The following is a 20870-nucleotide window of genomic DNA, read 5'->3' on the forward strand; positions in this document are numbered from 1 at the left end:
TTAAGATATAGTTCTTTGACAATGATTCTTCATTTTGTGTATGAGATAACCATCTTAACTACTAATCTTTCTGTCAAGGAATGGTTGTGTTTCAGATTCTATTTATAATGTAATTATGTAACAGTGGGGCTCTTATTACTCTCCAAGCAGAGGTTAGTGGAGAAGTTTGTGACCTTTTTATGCGCTGCCCTGTTTTTCGTCAGCCGATCTTCTCCACTAACCTCTGCTTGGAGAGTAGGCTCTTATACATCTGGTATAAGTTACTATAACTTAGCCGCTGGGCGTATAAAGGTAAAGTATGCAAACACCCAAATTCTACCATAAGTTGCCTGCAGTGGGGCATTGGTAAGCAAGTGACTTAGGTTGTAATTTTGTGTGTGACTTAATTGATTTTTCCAGTTTAAACTGGATGAGCTGATTTAAAGCGTTCCCAAGTCTCCAAGATGACCGCCATGCTGTCGCAGTTTGTCGCTGGCCTGAAGAGTCGCAATGAAGAGTCGCGTACGAAGGCCGCGAAGGACATGCAGCACTATGTCACCACGGAGCTGCGCGAGATGTCCGCGGAGGAGAACACCGCCTTCATGGACGAACTTAACCACCACATCTTTGAGATGGTGTCAAGTTCAGATGCTAATGAGAAGAAGGGGGGCATACTTGCCATCGGTATGTACTATAATACCATTCTTAACATAATGGTGTTAAATCTATGCATATGTTATGAAGTAAGCAGCTGCAGGCTTTCAGGATGAAAATGATACATGCAAAAATACATGTACTGTTGGGAATCAATAGTTATAAAGCTATGTTGAAAGTAGGCATCAGTGATCTGATATCAATGGCTTAATCAGTCATCATTGAAAAAGAACAATATAGTCTGTGAAGGCTGTCATGATTGTTCACTACTAAACAGATTCGTAGCTCCTGCTTTCATTTATTTAAGATCTGATGTTAACCTTAAGCACACTGAAGTAGCCGTTTGGCACACAGTTTCCTATTGGTTACGCAGTTAGGCAGCAGAGAGAAGGTTATATTGGTCTTGGAATTGTATAATTTGCATCTACTTACAGTAACTGTTGTTGTTTGGCTCCAACTGGTTGTTGATTATGGGAGAGGTTTGGATGTAAACTTTAAGGTAAAGAACTTACCCTCTCTTTTTATAATACAGTGAGCCTGATTGGAGTAGATGGAGGCAGTAGCTCCACCCGTATCAGCCGCTTTGCAAACTACCTGCGGAACCTCCTGCCTTCCAACGACCCTGTTGTCATGGAGATGGCCTCGCAGGCCGTGGGTCGGCTGGCACTAGCAGGAGGGACCTTCACGGCGGAGTATGTGGAGTTCGAAGTGAAGCGAGCCATAGAGTGGTTACAGGGAGATCGCCATGAAGGCAGAAGACATGCAGCTGTATGTATTAAGACTTATATTTATATTCATATCTATATCTATATTTATTTTTTATCTATACAGTATTTATATTTATTTTGCAATACTTAGCATTTGGGACAGTATTCTAAGTGACAACTAGCCTGCATTGTGGAATAGTACCTGTCAGTATTGCCCTGAGGAAGGAGACAAACGGTCACTGAAGCGTTGTTGTTTATACATGTCCAGTGATTTTCCAACCTGATGAAATTATTCATGGATGGAAGACTTATTTTTACTTTTGCGATTTGAAAATGTTCTGTTGAAAAAACACCTGTGCAATCTCATTTGAAAAATAAGTTTTGCAAATTGTAGTTCAAGGCATTTTGTGTTTGTAATGAGCAATTTTCACTGGTTAAATTTATTTCTGTTTGTTTAACAGATGGATAAAGGACAAAGAAACTTAATTTCTGACTTCATTCCATGTTGATACAGGTTTTGGTTCTCCGAGAGCTTGCTGTGAGCGCCCCCACGTTCTTCTTCCAACAAGTGCAGCCGTTCTTTGACAACATCTTTAACGCTGTACGAGACCCTAAACAGGCCATCCGAGAGGGCGCGGTGGCCGCGCTGCGTGCCTGTCTGGTACTCACCTCACAGAGGGAGACCAAAGAGATGCAGAAACCACAGTGGTATAGGGTAAGTATAGCCAGAGTATATCTGTATCTATATACATCCAGTATAAACGCCCTTCAGCGTAACACACTGTGGACTGAAGTAGTAGGGAGATTATGTTAAAAAGACATTGGAAGATATAATTTCTGACTTGCTTGTAAACCGGTGCGATGGCCTAGTTGGTAGAGTGCTCGCCTTGCACACGGTAGGTCGTGAGTTCGAACCCCGGCCGGGTCATACCAAAGACTTTAAAAATGGTACATACTGCTTTCTCTGCTTAGCACTCAGCAATTGGGAAAGAGTATGGAAGTTAAACACACATCACTACCAGCGGACCAGCCCCCTGCTGTAGTGACTTGCACAATGTGTGTGGCCCAAGGGCTATAGAAATGGAGATGGGCGCCACCCCTATGCGTCTTTTCAAGACGCCCGGGTCACTTTAACTTTAACTTGTAGTATAATATCGTAATATAAGAATCTTAGAAATCTTACCTTGCTTGTAGTATTGTAGTACATGTATAAGAATCTTAGAAATCCACTTTTTTTTTTAGAAACCCGCAGTGCCTTCATAGTACCCAATATCAAATATTTTGAAAGAGTTCTATATTTTAGGAGAAAAGCTGACCACATGTTGTCTTGTTTCAGCAAACCTATGAGGAAGCTGAGAAGGGCTTTGATGACTCTGCTGGTAAGGAGCGCGGTGTGAACAAAGATGACAGGGTTCACGGGTCACTGCTGATCGTCAACGAACTCATCAGGAACAGCAGTATGGAGGGAGAGGTATGTTACACCTCTCACTCTCCGTTTTATCGTCTGTTTTTCCCTGTGGTTAGACTTGCTTGCACAAGCCAAGTATGTGGGGCTTGATGGCAGCTCACCAGGCACCTCTGTCTGCTGGGTTGGCTTGTGGAAGGTCTCAAGGAAGTGGAGGTCTTCCTTCATGTTGTCAGGCCAGGTCTTCCCCTTTGATTTCTTCCCTCAATTCTATTAATCAATTAAGCTAATTTATGACCAGGTTAAGTCAGAAATAAATGCCTTAAGTATCATATTAGGTTCTTTTTGTCTGAAATGAGTTGTAATTTGGCACATCTTGAAATCAACTCAGGCGCTCTTAAAAATCTGAACAACAAGTAGAGACATTTCAGTCTTAAAAAGAGATGTGCCTTTATATTTGTGCCAAAGTTCAACTCATTCCACACAACAATGAACCTACTAAAGGCATTTCTTTCTGACTTACCCAACTCAGGTAGATGTGGTGAATATCTGAGATTTCAACATGTTTTGAATGTGATGTGGAAATGATAGGGGCTATTTAGCAGGATGTATATAGGTAATATTTCTGAAAGGGACATAGGAAAGAAAAGTGTTTGTCCCTGCCCCTTCCAAAGCAGCCTTGAAATGTCAAAAGCATTTTGAAAGTAAAAGATTTGAACAAGGAGTACGTTGATTGATGTTGCTATTTGTTTAGGTAAGTCTTCATTCTTTAGACCTATATAATATGTGAGTAAAAACGGCAGTGTCTACAGTTGAATTCATCAAGCCACTGCACACTTGCATATGAATGAATGAATAAATGAATGAATAAATAAATAGTTTTATTTCATCACAATAGTCAATAAAGATAGCATGTCGCAGCCACAAATGGCTGAATTGGTTCCTTTTTGTACAGATGCTTCTTAGGCAATTTCCAGATTGGTGTAACCATCTTAACTGTAAACAGAATCACACTCTAATAACTAATTTAGCCATGTGAAGGTGGAAACCAGTTCCTGAATGTGTCTGTTATGTGTCATTTATGTGTCTGTCAATCAGTCCTTTAAAAAGTTATAGCATAGGTCTTGATGTCAGTCTTTTAGTCTTGGCAGGCCCAGTTTGCTGCATGCTTCCCTGTAGGTGGTGTACGCGAGCCCAAAGATTATTCGAAGTTGATCTCCATGGAGATGTTGCGTATCCCCTCAGACTATGCTGGCAATGATACTGATATGAAGTCGATCTTCACTGAGCTGTTGCATATCCTCTCCTTACAGCGCCTCCGACAGGAGATGGAGGAGATCAGTCAGCAGCAGGTCCAACACGACCAGCAGAAACCCATCAAAGAGTTCTCCTTCCTCGGCTTCAAGTCCACCAAGAACCTGACCAGCCACAGCACCCACCACAGCAACTCACACACCACGGTCGCCACCTTCCAGGGGCAGCGGTCAATGCTGTCCTCCCTGGGGATGGGGATGAGGGGGGTCCAGGTGCAGGGGAAGCCTGTCAATGTGGAGAGTAGGTACTGCAGGGAACTGATGGAGAGCAAGTTTGAGCTGGTAAGATTGGTTAGATTTTAGTTAAACTTTGTATTTTGTATTTCAGTAGTAATAATAATGCTTCATCATAATAAGATAGTAGTAGTGGTAACTTTGTATTTTTTATTAGAGATAATAATAATAATTCATAATAGCTCATAATGATAGAATAGTAGTATAGTAGTAATAGTAGTAGTTAGAAGTAGCAGTAGTAGTAGTTGTTGTAGTTTATTACGGTTAGATGTTGTAGACGTTTTGACAGAGCTTACTTTGAAATTTGTGACTCAAGAAAACTATAGAGGATATGCAATGTGTGTATCTTGCAGACAAGGTATTGAGATATTTGTAGTGGGCTGTATATGATGCACATACATGTAGAGTCAGTGACAACAGTACAGCAACGTTGTATACCTAAAAAAACTGTCAGAGTTTTGTTCCAGAGTTGATGTTTTCATCTGTTTTCCCACCTTCCAGGTGTGTCAGCAGGTGCTGAAGTACAGGACCAGCAGGAATGTGCTGCTGCAGCAGGTGTTGCTCCAGCTGCTGCCACGCCTGGCCGCTTTCCAGTCACAGAGATTTGTCCAGTCGTAAGCTGCCCCTGTCTTTGTTTGTTTCACATAACCGATAAACTGCCTTTAGGTGTAACACACCAGTTTTGTACAGTAGGTACAAACTTTTCATATTAGGTACAGGTACAAACTGTATAAGACCAAACTGTTAGACCAAACCAAATACAGATACGAACTGTATAAGACCAAACTGTAAGGTTACCGGGAAGAACCCCAACTCTTTTTTCGATAAGTGTGGTAGGATTTTTAATGTGCTCAAGGTATGGCTCTCCTAAAGCACAGGACCTCCGGCTTTACATCCCATACAAGATGTCCCTAACCAAGCTAAGTGTCCATTTCTATATGAACCAAGTGAAGAAATGCAACTTAGATTGCCTGTAGGTGTGAAGAGCCTTTCCTAAGGCCACACCAATTCAATTTCTTGGTTAACAGATTTTTTTTTTTAATTTTTGCACCCAAAAAAAGGCTGGGGTAAAAACTTGCACCTGACCCTGTTCACTCCCTGATACTGTGTGCACCAAAGTATTCCTCTGAGCTTCTGTTTTCATGTTGTTTTTCCAATCTAGCATTTAAAATCTTTTTTTTTTATTCCGTTAACCAAGAAAATAAATTGGTGTGGCCTAAGGGCACAAGATTCGGCCTGCTACAGATTCGAAGACCAGAGTATTGCCTTTCATAACTGAAAAGCCACATCCACAAACACTGTTGCCGGTATTTTTTTCCCAAAGATTTATCCTTGAGAAAGATTGCCTGTTGGCTAGTGAAAGATTAGACCAATGCATTTTTTACTGACAAAATGTGTTCTGCCCTTTTATAGGTACTTGACAGACACTATGAGCTATCTGCTTGGCTGCCTGAAGAAAGAGCGTGAGCGTTCCACGGCTTTCCAGGCAGTTGGACTGCTGGCCGTGGCCGTCCGACAAGAAGTCATCGCGTACTTGAACCGGATCCTGGACGTGGTTAGAATATCACTGCCGTCAAAGGAGACACCACACAAGTAGGGCTTACTTAAGAACAAGAATTTTTGCTTTGATTAGAATTTGTAGTGTTATAAGTATATGTGATTTCCTTCGATATGCTTTTTACATGCAAACAACTTAATTTTCACGGTATCTTTGATGGTTAACCTTGAGCACTCTGAAGTTGCCGTTTGGGCACCCAATTCCCTATTGGTTACAGAGTTAGGCAGCAGGGAGAGGGTTAATTTTAGGAAGGATACATGGAGTTTTAACCTGTTCCCTACTGCTTAAACAATGCAGATTTCTGTGCTAAAAGTCTACTTCAGCTGGACAAAAGGTTGTATGATTAAGTTCACTATTCCAGTCTTAAACATTTGTTTCAACAGAATATAGTTATGGACAAATTACCATTAGAATCTAATGATCAGATAGAAATTAGAAAATCAAACTTGTCCGGTTTCGAGTGATGAGAAAAGGGACTTAACATTGATTGTAGTCAAGATCTCATTGCTAAAACTAAAACTATTTTCTTTTTCTTATCTGTAAATGACTGTTGCAGGAGGCACAAGAACTTTGTGGTTGACCCCTCTGTGTTGACCTGTTATCTATTCTTTATTTGTTACAGGAGGCACAAGAACTTTGTGGTTGACCCCTCCGTGTTCACCTGTGTGAGTATGCTGGCCCGAGCTGTGGGACCCTGCATCGCTAAGGAGGTGAAAGAACTGCTGGAACCCATGTTGGCAGTTGGTCTAAGGTAATGTCTATTAGACACTTACGGAACATACATGGTCATTTTAGAAGAGATTCAGCCAAACAGATACATCAGATGTGACTATATGAATACCCACACCATGCCATTTCATGCTGTTGTTGTACCCCCCAGCCTTGCCTACACCTCTCAAATAAGCTTTACACTGATATGTGTACCAGTGCAGATGATGCCGTTCCATATCAGGGCTCGAAATATTGTGTGCATGTGCACCCAAAATTGAAGCTGTGCACCTAATGCTTGACTGTGGGTGCACTGGTGTCCAAATATTTTTTGTAGGCTATAGGGTAAAAGTACTATTGTACACCAGTATACAGCATATTTTTGTAATGTAAGCATCAGAAACAGCATTATATTACTTGGTTAAACTTTTGAAGTTAGCTATAGACTTGCAGACTGAAGTTCTTAAGAGAGGCAGTAATGTTTATAATTACGTTTTGCTGACATTCTACATTTCACTTGGTTTTATGTTGTGCACCCAAAATTTCTCTGTGCTCCTAGATTTTTAGGTTAGGTACACCAGTGTACCTGTTCCCAAAAATGAATTTCGAGCCCTGTATGTTGTTATTGTCCCCCCCAGCCCTGCCCTGACTGCAGCCCTCCATGACCTGGCCCACCAGATCCCCCAGCTGAAGAAGGACATCCAGGACGGGCTGCTGAAGATGCTGTCTCTGGTCCTCATGCACAAGCCCCTCCGCCATCCCGGCATGCCGCAGAAGTTCACTCCTTCCCTCACTCCATCTGGTACGTCTCATTTCTTTCCTACCTCCATTTGGTTCTGTTAGGACACAAGATACAAGATAACTTTGTTGGAAATCGCAGTGTTGCCACTGAATTAAAACCAATGTACAAACATATCAATTAATCAATCAACACATTTGGATAGACAGTGCAATATTGTCCGATATCATGCGTGTACCTTAAAACATATAAAGATAAGTAGGACAGACAATATTTAAAATCAGTGTATCTCGTTACTAACTGGTACATTTACAGGAAAACAGGACACTGATCATACTTGTTGATAAGGCGGGTCATGTATGGAATGCAAGAGTTAGTTTTGACTTTCAGGCAGTTCAGTTTATGATTGTTTCTAGTCACTCTGCCAGTGATCACTGTATTCTATCCTGTAAGTGAATTGTAGGAATTTCTTTTATCGTTGTATAACATCTACTTACATAATTCCACCAGGGTACATGATTCCGCCACATTGAAAAGATACGTCCAAACAGATCTCCAACCCAATGTCTCCCAGTATACTGCACTCTTGTATATCTTAACTGTGCATGCTTGGGGGTGCTGCACTAGAGATCTCTCAAACCCACAGTTTTTCAAAGTGGCGGATTTATGTAACCCTGTGCATTAATGTTAATGGGGGTTAAGTAAATTGTAGGGATGCCTTTTATTGTTGTGTAATAGTTTCTGCTTTTAATCATCCATGGCAATAGTTGTAATAATGTATTTTTCCCTGTTTTCTAGCTTCCTTCTCAAACATCCAGGACGCCAATGATGTGACAAATACTGTTCTGGCACTGAGAACTCTGGGTAGCTTCGACTTCGAAGGTAAGAATGATGTTTTCTTGGTGCTGATTGGCTCCCCGTTGCCTTTCCTTTGTGCTGATTGGCTTTCTGTTGCCTGTATTTGATGCTGATCTCTGCTGCCTTTCCTTGGTGCTGATTGGCTCTCTGTTGCCTGTCCTTGTTCTGATTAGCTCCCCAGTTCCTTTCCTTGGTGCTGATTGGCTCTCCAGTACCTTTCCTTGGTGCTGATTGGCTCTCCTGTGCCTTTACTTGGTGCTGATTGCCTTTCCAGTACCTTTCCTTGGTGCTGATTGGCTCTCCTGTGCCTTTCCTTGGTGCTGATTTGGTCTTTGTTGGCTTTCGTTGGTGCTTATTTGCCATTTGTTGCCTTTTCCCTGGATCTCTGGTGTTGATTCTTTGTCCTGAATAGCTTTGTTTTGCTCATTCTGTATGCTAATTGTCTGTCTTGTGCCTTTTATTGATGATGAATGGCTCTCAAGTGCTTCTTCTTTAGAACTTCACTCTTTTTATTGTCATTGTAGCATATATGTGATATGTGATACATTTAACACTGAATTTGGGAGAATCTACTGTACAGGGACAGGAATATTCAATATGATGTTGTCATGCCCTATTCATATATCCACCTATGTAGGCCAATTTGTATACAACTCTATGCAAAAACGAGACATTATTTTACATTCCTGACACAGAATACTATCATCGTCACCATTACATTGTATACTGTTTTAGCCATTAGAAGGCATATTAGATAGATTGTTACTCATGTTGTAGATGACTTCTATGAAAATGTTAGATATTAAGTAATAGTCGATTGTTCTGTATGTTTATGAATTCTTGCCATACTTTGTACCATGTACAATTGTAGTGCAATAAAGTTCTTCATCATCTGTTACATCATACATGTATGTAGCGTGCGTAGTCCAGTGGTTAGCGACCTTGCCTCTGGAACTAGAAGCCCCGGGTTCGATCCCGGCTGTGTCGCTCACCCGACATGCAGGCTACCGGAAAGGGTTGCAGTCCTTAGGACGGGACATTTAGCCGTGGCCCACTGTTCATTGTGCTTGTCGAAAAGAGCTAGGGGAATTTCCCTGGTACAATGAACCTGTAAATACTGTTCATAGCATCTGTCTTCTCTGTCATGACCAGTGGAAGATTAGCTCATCTGTTCATTGGGTTCATTTGAGCTAAACTGGTTCGAGATCACTTTCCTTTTTTTTGTTACAAACCCTGTTTCCGTCCCCCCCAGGCCACTCCCTGACAGTGTTTGTGCGACACTGTGCCGACCACTTCCTGGCCAGCGAGCACAAGGAGATCAGGATGGAGGCAGCACGCACCTGTTCTCACCTGCTGTCTCCCTCCATACATGTAAGGACACATTAATTTACTTTAGTGTCTCCTTCCATACATGTAAGAACACTTTAACTTACCTCAGTGTCTCCTTCCACACATGTAAGGACACATTAGCTTACCTAAGTGTCTCCTTCCATACATGTTAGGACACTTTAACTTGCCTTAAGGTTATGTGTGTGTATTTGTGCATCAGAGTTATATTTTACACGTGTGTACAAGATTGAGGAGAGATGACTTTTGTTGTCTCCCATTCACAGTGTTGAAAAGAATATCACAATAGCATCCATGTCACTCATAACGGTGACTGATACTTTGCTTGTTAGACTTGATAACATTAATCCGCCGGGCTACATACATGTAAATCTGCCACTTTGAAAAACAGTGGGTTTGAGAGATCTCTAGTGCAGTACCCCCTAGGTATGCACAGTTTAGATTACAGGAGTGCATTATAGGGGGGACGTTGGGTTGGAGATCTGTTTGGACGTATCTTTTCATGGTGGCGGAATTATGTATCCTGGTGGAATTATGTTAGTAGATGTTACATACTTTCAGTTTGAGAAATATTGGTGAGTAAAAGATATTTTTCTCCAAATGATGTGTTCAGTCTAGCAGAGATGTAACAGTTGTTTTTGAATATATGTATTCATGAAATGGTTGTTACCATCCTCGTTCACCAGGACCCTTCCGCTCCACGTTACATCGCTCGCAGAAAGGGCCCTGGTAACACGGGATGACATCCATGGTTATTGCAGGTCGACGAGACTTGCTGATGAATAATTAATGAGCTAACCCTTATTTGGGACAAACGGCAGTTGTAGCTCATGAATAGTTAATGAGCTAACCCTTATTTGGGACAAACGGCAGTTGTAGCTCATGAATAATTAATGAGCTAGCAGTAACACGTAACCTGATTGGTTGATAGCTTCCCAGCGTTCTTTGCGCGCTTGCTTCCGATGAGAGGAAGCAAACGGGTTTTAACCCCTCTGATTGGCTGAAGCTGTTTTGGTGGCGATATCGTAATAACCATGGATGCCATCCCGTGTTACCAGGGCCCTTTCTGCGAGCGATGTAACGTGGAGCGGAAGGGTCCTGGTGAACGAGGATGGTTGTTACAGGCTCTTACAAATGTGTGTGATGCTCCTGTTAGATTGTTTGCCATATTTGCATTAGTTTGTTTTATCATTTTCATTTGCTTTTGTTTCGTTTTATTCATTTCTGCTTTTTATCTTCTCTTTCATTCATTCTTGTTCATCCTCTTTTTTCCCTGTCCCAATGTGACATGCCATTGGTTGACAAGTTTTTCCTTTTTCTTCATTTTTGCCTTTGTAGTTTGACCCTGACTTCCTCTCCATAGTAAGTCCCATGTGTGTGTGTGTGTGTGTGTGTTATCTGCAAGGCTGCACTAACTGTTGGGAAATTATGGGCTGTTACATTTATTAAGCAGTATGGGAGGATTTGAAGCATTTAATTTATCTCTTTCAAATTAGGCTGTAACTTGACTCTGAGTTTAAAGACATTAAGGCTAAAGATAAATTTTCAGGCAAGTTCAAACTTTTCAGCGATGCCGAAGAAAAAAAAAGGAAAAAATAATTAAGAAAACTATTATACGGTTTACAAAAAAATCTATAATCTACCATGACCTGAAATATAAAAGTTGACTGGCCCCCAAAACAACTAACAAAGCATTTGTCCAACTTTCAGCATTCTGTGCTTTGCTGTGTTGTGTTGTGAAGATTGCTTTTGTTTATGAACCCACATCTGCATTTTGATTCTGAACTAATCAGTGTTTGGTTTTGTTCCTTTTAAAATCCTTTGGTTTGTGTTGAAATATAAATGATCACTTATTGTGGCATATTGTACAAAGGTGTGGTCTGGGAAAATACAATGTATGTCTAAAGAAGTTACGCCTTTGCTGTACCTTTTTTCTCAATACATTTCAATAGCTCTCTTTATACATTTCTGTGTGTATCATACACTGTGCTTTCAAATCCAACTTCTATATCTCTTTCTGTTACATGTACTTTCTTGTGCAAGCATCACTTTTGTGTATAATAGCATCTACTTCTAATCACAATCATACAATGTTAGACAAATACAGCGCAATATGGCCATTACAGTATGGATAATTGGTCCCTGTATTTTTGTTGTTCTTATTGCCTTTGAGGGTTCCAATAGTTGCCCTGCTTTTGCTACTTGTAATGATGTCTATTGACACTTGTTGTGTTTGATAACAGTTGCTGGGTAACCACCACGGCCATCCCAGCTACACCCAGACACAGGTGGTAGCCGATGTGCTCAGTAAACTCCTAGTGGTGGCCATCACAGACACAGGTATGTGTACAGCATGCACCAATGTTTTCATTGTGTACCTGGTATAAAATTTGAACCTGGTTGCCTAAAGGCACATAGGGTAGCAAGTTTCCTTGTTGTTTCAGTACTGGGGTATATTATTAAAGGGAGGGGTTGCTAGCCCTTCCCCTGGCCTCAGTACCATTCAGTGTTTATCAAATCTTAAGTATGTACAAAAAATTCCTCTCAGCTATTCCTTAGCATGCCCTTAATACAAATACATGTACGTGTCCTATAGGAGAAATCTGGAATAGTCCCAGGACAGATTGGAATTCCAATATTCAGATCCTAATTCAATAGTAGAATTCCAATCTGTCCTAGGAGAATCTGGAATCAGCATCAATTTTCTTCTGTTTCCTAAAAAAAGTTTTCAACCATATTGAAAACCAGTATACTGACAGATATGATTGGTTTAAAAAGGGCAGTCGGATGGACGCCGGAAACGTCCGATTTTTATCGTATTTTGTCCAGTAGTAAAGTTTAAATTGTACCACTCCATATTGTAGACCGTACACAGCAGCTGCAAAATGATCAAATATATGCTGTAAATTGCAAAAAACAACAACATAGAAAACAATTATTATACTAATATCGTAGAATGCCAAAATCAATTTCAAAGTCAAAGAAGAAGATATGAGGAAGTAGAAATGAAGAATCTATTATTCAGTATACCATACTCGTGTGTTTAGTCATTTGTTCAACCTTCCTGAACATGTGGATTTCATAGTGAAGGCAACTTGCATCAGTTTTCGGGGGTTCTATTCATCCATATAACTAAATCAACATGGCCTAAATATAATTTACATTTCTCCAGACCCTGACATCCGCTACTGTGTGCTGGCCTCCCTGGATGAGCGGTTTGACGGACACCTGGCGCAGGCGGAGAACCTGAGCGCGCTGTTTGTCGCTCTGAACGACGAAGTGTTCGAGATCCGTGAGCTGGCCATCTGTACCATCGGCCGCCTCAGTAGCCTCAACCCTGCCTTCGTCATGCCTTCACTTCGGAAGACTCTTATTCAGGTATGTCGAAGGAAGTTTAGACATCCAGGTCACCACGGCTAATTATAAAACATATGTTGTGTCGGATGGATGGAAAATCAGCACCAAGGAAAGGACCTGGGGAGCCAATCGGCACCAAAGAAGGGCACTGGAGGGCTAATCAGCACCAAGGAAAGGTATCAAACAGCCAATTAGCACCAAGGAAAGGTATCAAACAGCCAATCAGTACCAAGGAAAGGTATCAAACTACCAATCAGCACCAAGGAAAGGTACTTAAAAGCTTGCTCTTTATACTTTATGAGGACTCAGTACTCAGTTGTTAGTTTATTGTTTAGCCAGGTGAATACATCTGACAGAAACATCTTAGCACAATACCTGAATAAGATACACAAAATAGCAGTTACTCAAGCAACTGGATATAATTTTAGATACGGTCAGACCTTTCAAGTAGCATCCACTACTTTTCGTCAGTGAAACTGAGCAAGATTTTGAACTATGAATTCATAGTCGTTAAAAACCTGCTGTTCAAAATCTTGCTCAGTGTCACTGATGAAAAGTAGTGGATGCTACATGTACCTGAAACTTCTGACTGTTTCCAAAGCCATATCCAGTTGCTATTTGGCGTATGTTATTCAGGTATGGTGCTAAGATGTTTCTGTCAGATGTATAAGACTGCCTAAACAATAAACTGTGAACCGATTACTGAGTCATCATAAAGTATAGGAATAGCAAGCTTTTTAGTACCCTTCCTTGGTGCTGGTTGGCTGTTTGATACCTTACCTTGGTGCTGATTTTCCATCCATCCAACACAACATATGTCTTATAAATGTGAGTTTTTCTGAGGTTTCTCTGATGTTTTTAACAAAATATTGTTCAACTGCTGAAAATCTACTTCAATACATCAATTACAGGTGTAACAAATATGAATACTAGATAAATAGTTAACTTTTTCCCCAGAATGGTCTAGGGATTAGATGGATAGGGTTATGGCAGAACAATGATATTTTGATACAATTTTGTCGCACAGATCTTGACAGAACTGGAACACAGCGGAGTGGGCAGAAACAAGGAGCAGTCAGCGAGGATGCTGGGACATCTGGTGGCCAACGCACCACGACTCATCAGGCCTTATATGGAGCCCATTCTCAAGGTCAGCTTTGTCTTGTATTTTTTTGTCTCTAGGATGGAGAGTCACCTCCTGAAGGAGTATTGTGATTGGTCGTGTCCATGTGTTTGCAGCTATAACTCATGATCCCTTTCATGTATTTGAATGTGAATTGGCATGTCGTTTCCTAGAATGTGCGAGATAATGCACATTTGATGTTTTACACCGTAGCAGTTTTCATTGGCCATGTAATATTTTTCAGAACTGCTACTCTGAAAAATAATGTCTATCTCTTTGATTATTTCTATGATAATTTGCTTGAAGATAAAAAATTTACTTTATCAGCTGCTGGAATGAAAAGTGTAAATGAAAAGTGTAACTTAAGTCTACTAACATAATTCCACCAGTGTACAAGATTCTGCCACCCTGAAAAGATACGTCCAAACAGATCTCCAACCCAACGTCCCCCGGTATAATGAACTCCTATATATCTAAACTCTGCCTACCTGGGGGGTACTGCACTGGAGAGCTCTCAAATTCTCTGTTTAAATCAACATGCCGGATTTATGTAACACATCAGATTAATGTGATTGGCGGTTATACCTGATAGAACTCCTACTCTTAATTTGACGGAAAGGAAAAATTTTGACTCTGTGTTTCTTTCCCTTCCAGTCCCTGGTGCCCAAACTGAAGGACCCTGACCCCAACCCAGGGGTGATCATCAGTGTCCTGTCCACCATCGGGGAGCTGGCCCAGGTGGGGGGGCTGGAGATGAAGAAATGGGTGGATGAACTCTGCCCCATAATACTGGACATGCTACAGGACTCCTCATCTCTTGCAAAGAGAGAGGTAAGGTTTCTTTTAATGTACAGTGAAGATTTTTGTCTCCTCTCTGTAAATCTTTACTTCTAGAGTAAGTCTTAGCTCTTTTTAGATTTCTTTCTGCATGGAATTTTTGATACAATTGCTAAGAGAGAGGTAAAGTTTCTTTGAAAGTACAGTGAATATCTTTTCTCCTCTCTGTAAATCTTTACTACTAGAGTAAGTCTTTGCTCTTTTAGCTTTCTTGCTGCATGGACTTTTTGATACAATTGCCAAGAGAGAGGTAAATTAAAGGTTTCTTTGAATGCACAGTGAATATTTTTTCTCATCTCTGTAAATCTTTACTAGCTTCTGGAGTCAAGATTCACAGTTTAAGTTTCACCTGCTTGAAACAAAAATACAGATAAATGAAAAGTGAAAAAAGCCTCCCTTTGCAATTTGTTCCTTTGAATTGGCCACAGGAAATAGATAGATATTGATATCATACATAACAAAAGTCAAAACTTAAGCCTTAGATAAAGTTCCCCACTTACTCCTTATCACTGTATTTTGAATGTTCCCCTTCTACTGTATTTGCTTGACATGTGTTAAGTTCTGAAACGTTAAGAACTACTGAATCTTGTAAACAATGTGTTATTCAAGGTGCCCTGTTTAGAAGTACTGAATCTTGTAAATAATGATTTGTTTCAGGTGGCCCTGTGGACCCTGGGACAGCTGGTGGAGTGTACTGGGTACGTGGTAGAACCCTACACTAAGTACCCGTCACTGCTGGAGGTACTGCTCAACTTCCTCAAGACTGAACAGGCACCGGGCATCAGGAGAGAGGTCAGTACTACAGTCTGAGGTTAGGATATGATATCCTGTTTGTATTATTTAGTTGAGAGTCTATTGGAAGCTCTTGCCCCGGAGGCTATTTATACATGTAACATGAAAAGGATGGACAGACAATGGAGAACAATATAGTACTGTATGTGACGTCTACTCTAATCTAACTACTGACCCTAAATTCTAACTTATTAGGTTCGACTTCTTTTTCCGAGACAGTGGAAGACGAATGATCCCACTTTCCCTGTAATCTTTGGGTTTTAATTAAGTGGATTAGTAAAGGGCTGGACCTTAACTTGAGGTGGTGCTTTTAATCAGAAGATCACTTTTACATGTATGTGTGGTTGATGTTACTTTGTGAAATTTATTTGCTAAGGTCTTACTTACTTGTCTGACTGTATAAAAATGTATGGAAGAGAGAGAGTCTGACCATTTTTATTAGCTTTGCCCTAGAACTTTTTGCACATTGTAGTCCACAGTTGCTTTGCATATACAATATGTACGATGTTTGCATAGAAAAATTAATGTTTTTCCCATCTGCAGGCTGTGAGAGTCCTGGGTCTACTGGGTGCCCTTGACCCCTATATTCACAAGGTCAACACCGGCGTGATTGACAGGTCCAGTGACTCTGGTGCAGTGGTCAGCCTGTCTGACACCAAGTCCAGCCCAGAATCAGGTACACTCAGGAAATCTCATATCATATACTCAAAGCTCATACCATATTCTCATTTCATATGCATTAGCTTGTTTAGGGTATCTTAACCCTTGGTAGAGGACGATGGGCTGTGATCATGGCTTTACAACACAAGCCTGAACCTGCCCTTGGTAACCCATGATCAGAGCCTCGCTATTTACTGGCAATCCCCGGAATACTTAAGGGGAACAGCCTCATCTTCATGTGTACAGCACAAATAGTACAAATTTCGAAACAGTACGGAGGTCGTTATGGCGAATTTCCACATTTTACCTACGATTCCTGTAACTACCCCAAAATTTTTAAACCATTCTCTAAGGTTTAAGGAACCATATTGGAACCACCAGTGACTTATTTCATTATTATTAGATTACTACATATAGATTTATTAGGTTAATCCGAGTGAGAAAATGACCATCAGTTATGTGCAACTGTAAAATATGGATGAAATGATCTAGTTAATGGCAAGTGGCTTTCTAATGACAATGATAGTTTCTTATATGGAAGGCCCAAGGAAGTTCAGGATAGGTGTATAAATGTGGCACAAATTCTCAAAGACATTGACAAATCTAAAATAATTTCTAAATCCATTCCCAGGAGAGTCAGCTGCCGAGATGCTTGTGAACATGGGAGGCTGTCCCCTGGAGGAGTTCTACCCAGCCGTTGCCATAGCGACCCTGATGCGGATCCTGCGGGACCCGTCCCTCTCCAACCACCACACCATGGTGGTCCAGGCCATCACCTTCATCTTTAAGAGCCTGGGGATGAAGTGTGTGCAGTTTGTGCCTCAGATCATGCCGACGTATCTTAATGTGATCAAGACCTGTGATGCCAATGTCAGAGAGGTGGGTACGCCGGGGGATTAGCAAAGTGCACAGGGCATATTCTAAATTCCTTTATCTGACAGGCTAACAGCATCAATTTTTCTATACATGCTGTAAAAGTCATGTTTCTATTCAGCCTGGGTACCATTCTCTGTTGTGAGCAAGCGAAAAATTGAGCCAGTGGTAACAACATTTTGGGATGGTACCCAGGGTACTGTAATTCACTTTATCTTCATGGTAGCAGAACTTCACGGTGTAAGGAAAATGGAAATGACTGTGTGAAGGTTCACAGATAGTAACAACAGGTTTTTTCACAGTGATGATAAGTTCATGGTACAGAGGTGACCGTTAAAACATTGAACATAAAGTTGCAGTGAAAGATACAAGAATTACAGAATTTTTTTTGGCAAGAGGAAAATTTCAGTAAATCAGAACAAGCATGACCATGCTAAAATTGCCTAGATAGTTATTTTAGAAGGAAATGTTACTCAGAATCATGACCTAGACAACACTTGCTAGCGGTCACCTGTTACACATTAGCGCATCTGTATTGATAAAAAGAATACATGCAGTGCCACAGACTTCTGATAGGTGTCTCTCCTGTGCAGTTCCTATTCCAGCAGATGGGGATGCTGATCTCCATCATCAAGCAGCACATCAGGAACTACCTGGACGACATCTTCACCATCATCAAGGAGTACTGGACCCCCAACAGCCCCATGCAGAACACCATCATCCTACTGGTGGAGCAGATCGTCGTGGCTCTGGGAGGGGAGTTTAAGGTAACTGAAAGTTGTAAATTCTGGAGAAAAGTTCTGATATCTTGTGATAGTCCTACTAGTTTGGAGGAGACTTTAAGGTAAGTAGATCTTAAGCCAAAAGCCATTTTATGGATGCAAAACTACAGAATATTGCATATATCTGTTATGCTAGAACAGATGGAATGTCCACACTCTTGTAGTTGTGAACAGTTAGTTGGCATATTTTCTAAAATTAATAGAAACACACCTTAAATAGTGTTTGACCTTAGAAGATACAAGAACATATTACTTAAACTACATTGTGGTTGCTGCTAAATAACACAGCAAAGAAGGAAAGAGATTAGATGGTGTCAAACTGATGATGAGGTATTTATTGTTGTCAAAAAGGAAAGGGAAGAGTAGAAACTGCAAAGCTGTCTTGCCTTGTCCTGACATTCTCCTCAATCATGCTAGGGGGCATCAATATTTAACCATGATCAATTCTCATAATTGTCCACAGCAATGTTGTTGGACCCAAAATGCTCAACATACAATTGTGCAATGATGTTTTCCTTATGCTACTAGGAACAGCATTTCCCTCCAGAAACACAACTAGAACTTGATAATTAAGTTCTACCAGTTTGGCTTTGTCTTGTAAAGCTGTGAACTGATTTTGAAATCATTATGACCGTCCTTGTTAAGAGCCACCCTCATTCTACTTAAGGCTTAAAGATGTTAGATGTACACTTCAAGAACAGTCAGATTTATCTCACATGTGGTGTTCATATTTCTCTGCTGTCCGCTGATAGGCCATTATCCAGAAGATTATGGGCTTGGTATGTTCCTGCCCACCAGAGGTCATCTGAGGTTATCTGAAAATCCAAACCATCCATGCCGCTAGGCCTGGCAGAAGGGGATGTACTGTAAATGCAGAAATGTTTGCGGTGGTTTTATGTTTGCAGTTTTTGCGGAAAGCTTTTCGCCGCAAACTTAAAACCACCACAAAATTTTTTGCCCTCCTACCCCCTTGTCTATTATTGTCTTAAACACGAACTTAAAACCACCGTGAACACTTCATTTTCTCTCTACCGCTAAATTAAAACCATGTGAACTTAAATGCATTTACAGTATATACATTGTAGACTGAGGGCTGATTGAAGTTGTTGTCTCTTGTCTTGAATCGCTGCCCATTTGTTCATAAAAACCATACCACTGTGAAATTGAAAGGGCCTTTGTTCACACATGAGTTAAGGAGGCTGGTGAACGATAGACCTAAGGATTGTAACACTTGTTTTCGTTACAGAGTTACACTGAAAAGCATCAGAAAACTAGAGCCCTGCAAACCCATACCTCTGCCAAAAATTGTATCTTGTATTCTGCTCTGCAAATGCCACCCAAAAGTTATGACTGTAGTCCAGAAATGAAGATAAAAAACAACAACACATGTTCTACTGCAGTACCAAAGAAAGTTGCAAGGGGCCCATGATTAAGCTGATTCCTTTATTTGCTGTACACATACCTAATATCTTGAAAATCCATCCCTGTTACTTTCGTTTTCCACAAACCTACAATTGGAAAAGGAAACATAACCTTCTTGCCAAAATGTATAAAAAGATTGTCATTATGGTACCGTAACAATTTGAAAACTTCAAGGTAACTTCAAATGTACCGACTGCTTTAAGACCATGCTGCTCAACTGCCTTTGAGGCTTGGTATTGACCTTGGCCTGGCTGTGCCCTTGAAGTTGTCCTTAATGTTGCTGGAGGAATAAACTGAGTGTACATGCATGACTGCTTGTCCTAGCCATCCTGCCAAGGGCAAGGGCAACATGTTTTGTCACTATTAGTATAAAGGGAGATGGGAGGGAAACTGGGATTTGAATAGGAGAATCGTGACTGCTACACAACTATGAGTTATAATAGTTATCTCGATAATGGCAGTTACGAAATGATTTAACATAAAGGTGTGAAAGGGAGAGGGATATCTAGGATGGAGAGAGTGGAGTGAAAGAAAAATGAGAAAAGGATTGGGTAACTGAAAGAGTGTGTTTTTATGGGAAAGAACAAAACATTATTGGACAAAAATTATACATAGAGTGTTCCCTAGTTAGAAAGTATATACTGGCTGGGAAAATATATGTCATTCATAAATGAAGATGCATACTTCCAAACAAAGTTATACTCTCTTGAAATATAATACCAAAGAAACTCACCCTGAGAAGTGTGTTTTCCCCAACACCTGTTAGTCCATTAGCGTTTATCTTGAACTTGGAGGGCAACGGAAATGCTTTGAGGGATTAAGATTTTGTTGAAGGCTACTTTAGGGAACCTGATGCGTTTAACATTGAAAGGGATTATCGTAAATTGAAGCCAGGAAAACAGACTGGTCATTAGCTAATTGCGTTATTGAGAGAACCCACACCAAGTTGTGCTGCTCTTGGTGTTAGATGGGCATGGATTAGCTCTTAAGTGTTGGTATGGCAGATAGGCAAGATAGAGTCTTTCAATGTACAAGGATGGAGAAGCTTTGTCTTGCTGGTACTCCTCAGTTGGGTATGTACAATTAATGTATCCTGATTTTTTTGGTGGAAAAATTTGGTGCTCTTTGGTGATCTAAGTCTAAGTAAGTCTAGGTAGAAATTTGAATTCCTGATGATTCATACCATAATGAACAATTTTTAGTAATGGTTCATATGTTCATTTTTGTTGGTATGATTTTTGGATGGAAATTCTTTTAAACACTAGTAATTATCATCTTTTTCAAACAAGTTATGATAGATTTTGTGTTGTCAATGAAATATTGGATTCAGTAAATGCTGCCGTACTCATACACTAATAACTTTTAAAGTTAGCCATCTTTTCACTGTGACTGTAGCATAACTATTGCATTGACTGTAGAAGCACATGGCTTCAGTTTTTATCTGAATGAAAGCACAATATGCACTTTTAGATTAGATTAAAATCTCTATTGACACAACAAAAGTTCAGCGTCTTTTGTAAGG

The 20870-nt window shown here is 40.5% G+C and overlaps 1 protein-coding gene across 1 annotated transcript in view; it reads left to right on the forward strand.

The window, feature by feature from the left end:
• The first annotated feature begins 402 nt into the window (after positions 1-402).
• LOC136442970 (serine/threonine-protein kinase mTOR-like) overlaps positions 403-20870 on the forward strand; it is a 146951-nt gene continuing 126483 nt past the window's right edge. Inside the window, exons 1-19 of the mRNA XM_066440014.1 lie at positions 403-663; positions 1166-1401; positions 1855-2055; positions 2677-2811; positions 4059-4340; positions 4794-4906; positions 5706-5885; positions 6473-6601; positions 7197-7360; positions 8096-8179; positions 9408-9526; positions 11746-11842; positions 12675-12880; positions 13887-14009; positions 14637-14813; positions 15477-15611; positions 16155-16287; positions 16903-17150; positions 17738-17911. Of these exons, the coding sequence (XP_066296111.1) occupies positions 444-663; positions 1166-1401; positions 1855-2055; positions 2677-2811; positions 4059-4340; positions 4794-4906; positions 5706-5885; positions 6473-6601; positions 7197-7360; positions 8096-8179; positions 9408-9526; positions 11746-11842; positions 12675-12880; positions 13887-14009; positions 14637-14813; positions 15477-15611; positions 16155-16287; positions 16903-17150; positions 17738-17911 (3156 nt within the window). The 5' untranslated portion in view covers positions 403-443. The remainder of the gene's footprint in view (positions 664-1165; positions 1402-1854; positions 2056-2676; positions 2812-4058; positions 4341-4793; positions 4907-5705; positions 5886-6472; positions 6602-7196; positions 7361-8095; positions 8180-9407; positions 9527-11745; positions 11843-12674; positions 12881-13886; positions 14010-14636; positions 14814-15476; positions 15612-16154; positions 16288-16902; positions 17151-17737; positions 17912-20870) is intronic.

The sequence above is a fragment of the Branchiostoma lanceolatum genome, chromosome 10 (assembly GCF_035083965.1).
Source record: "Branchiostoma lanceolatum isolate klBraLanc5 chromosome 10, klBraLanc5.hap2, whole genome shotgun sequence".
Lineage (NCBI taxonomy): Eukaryota > Metazoa > Chordata > Leptocardii > Amphioxiformes > Branchiostomatidae > Branchiostoma > Branchiostoma lanceolatum.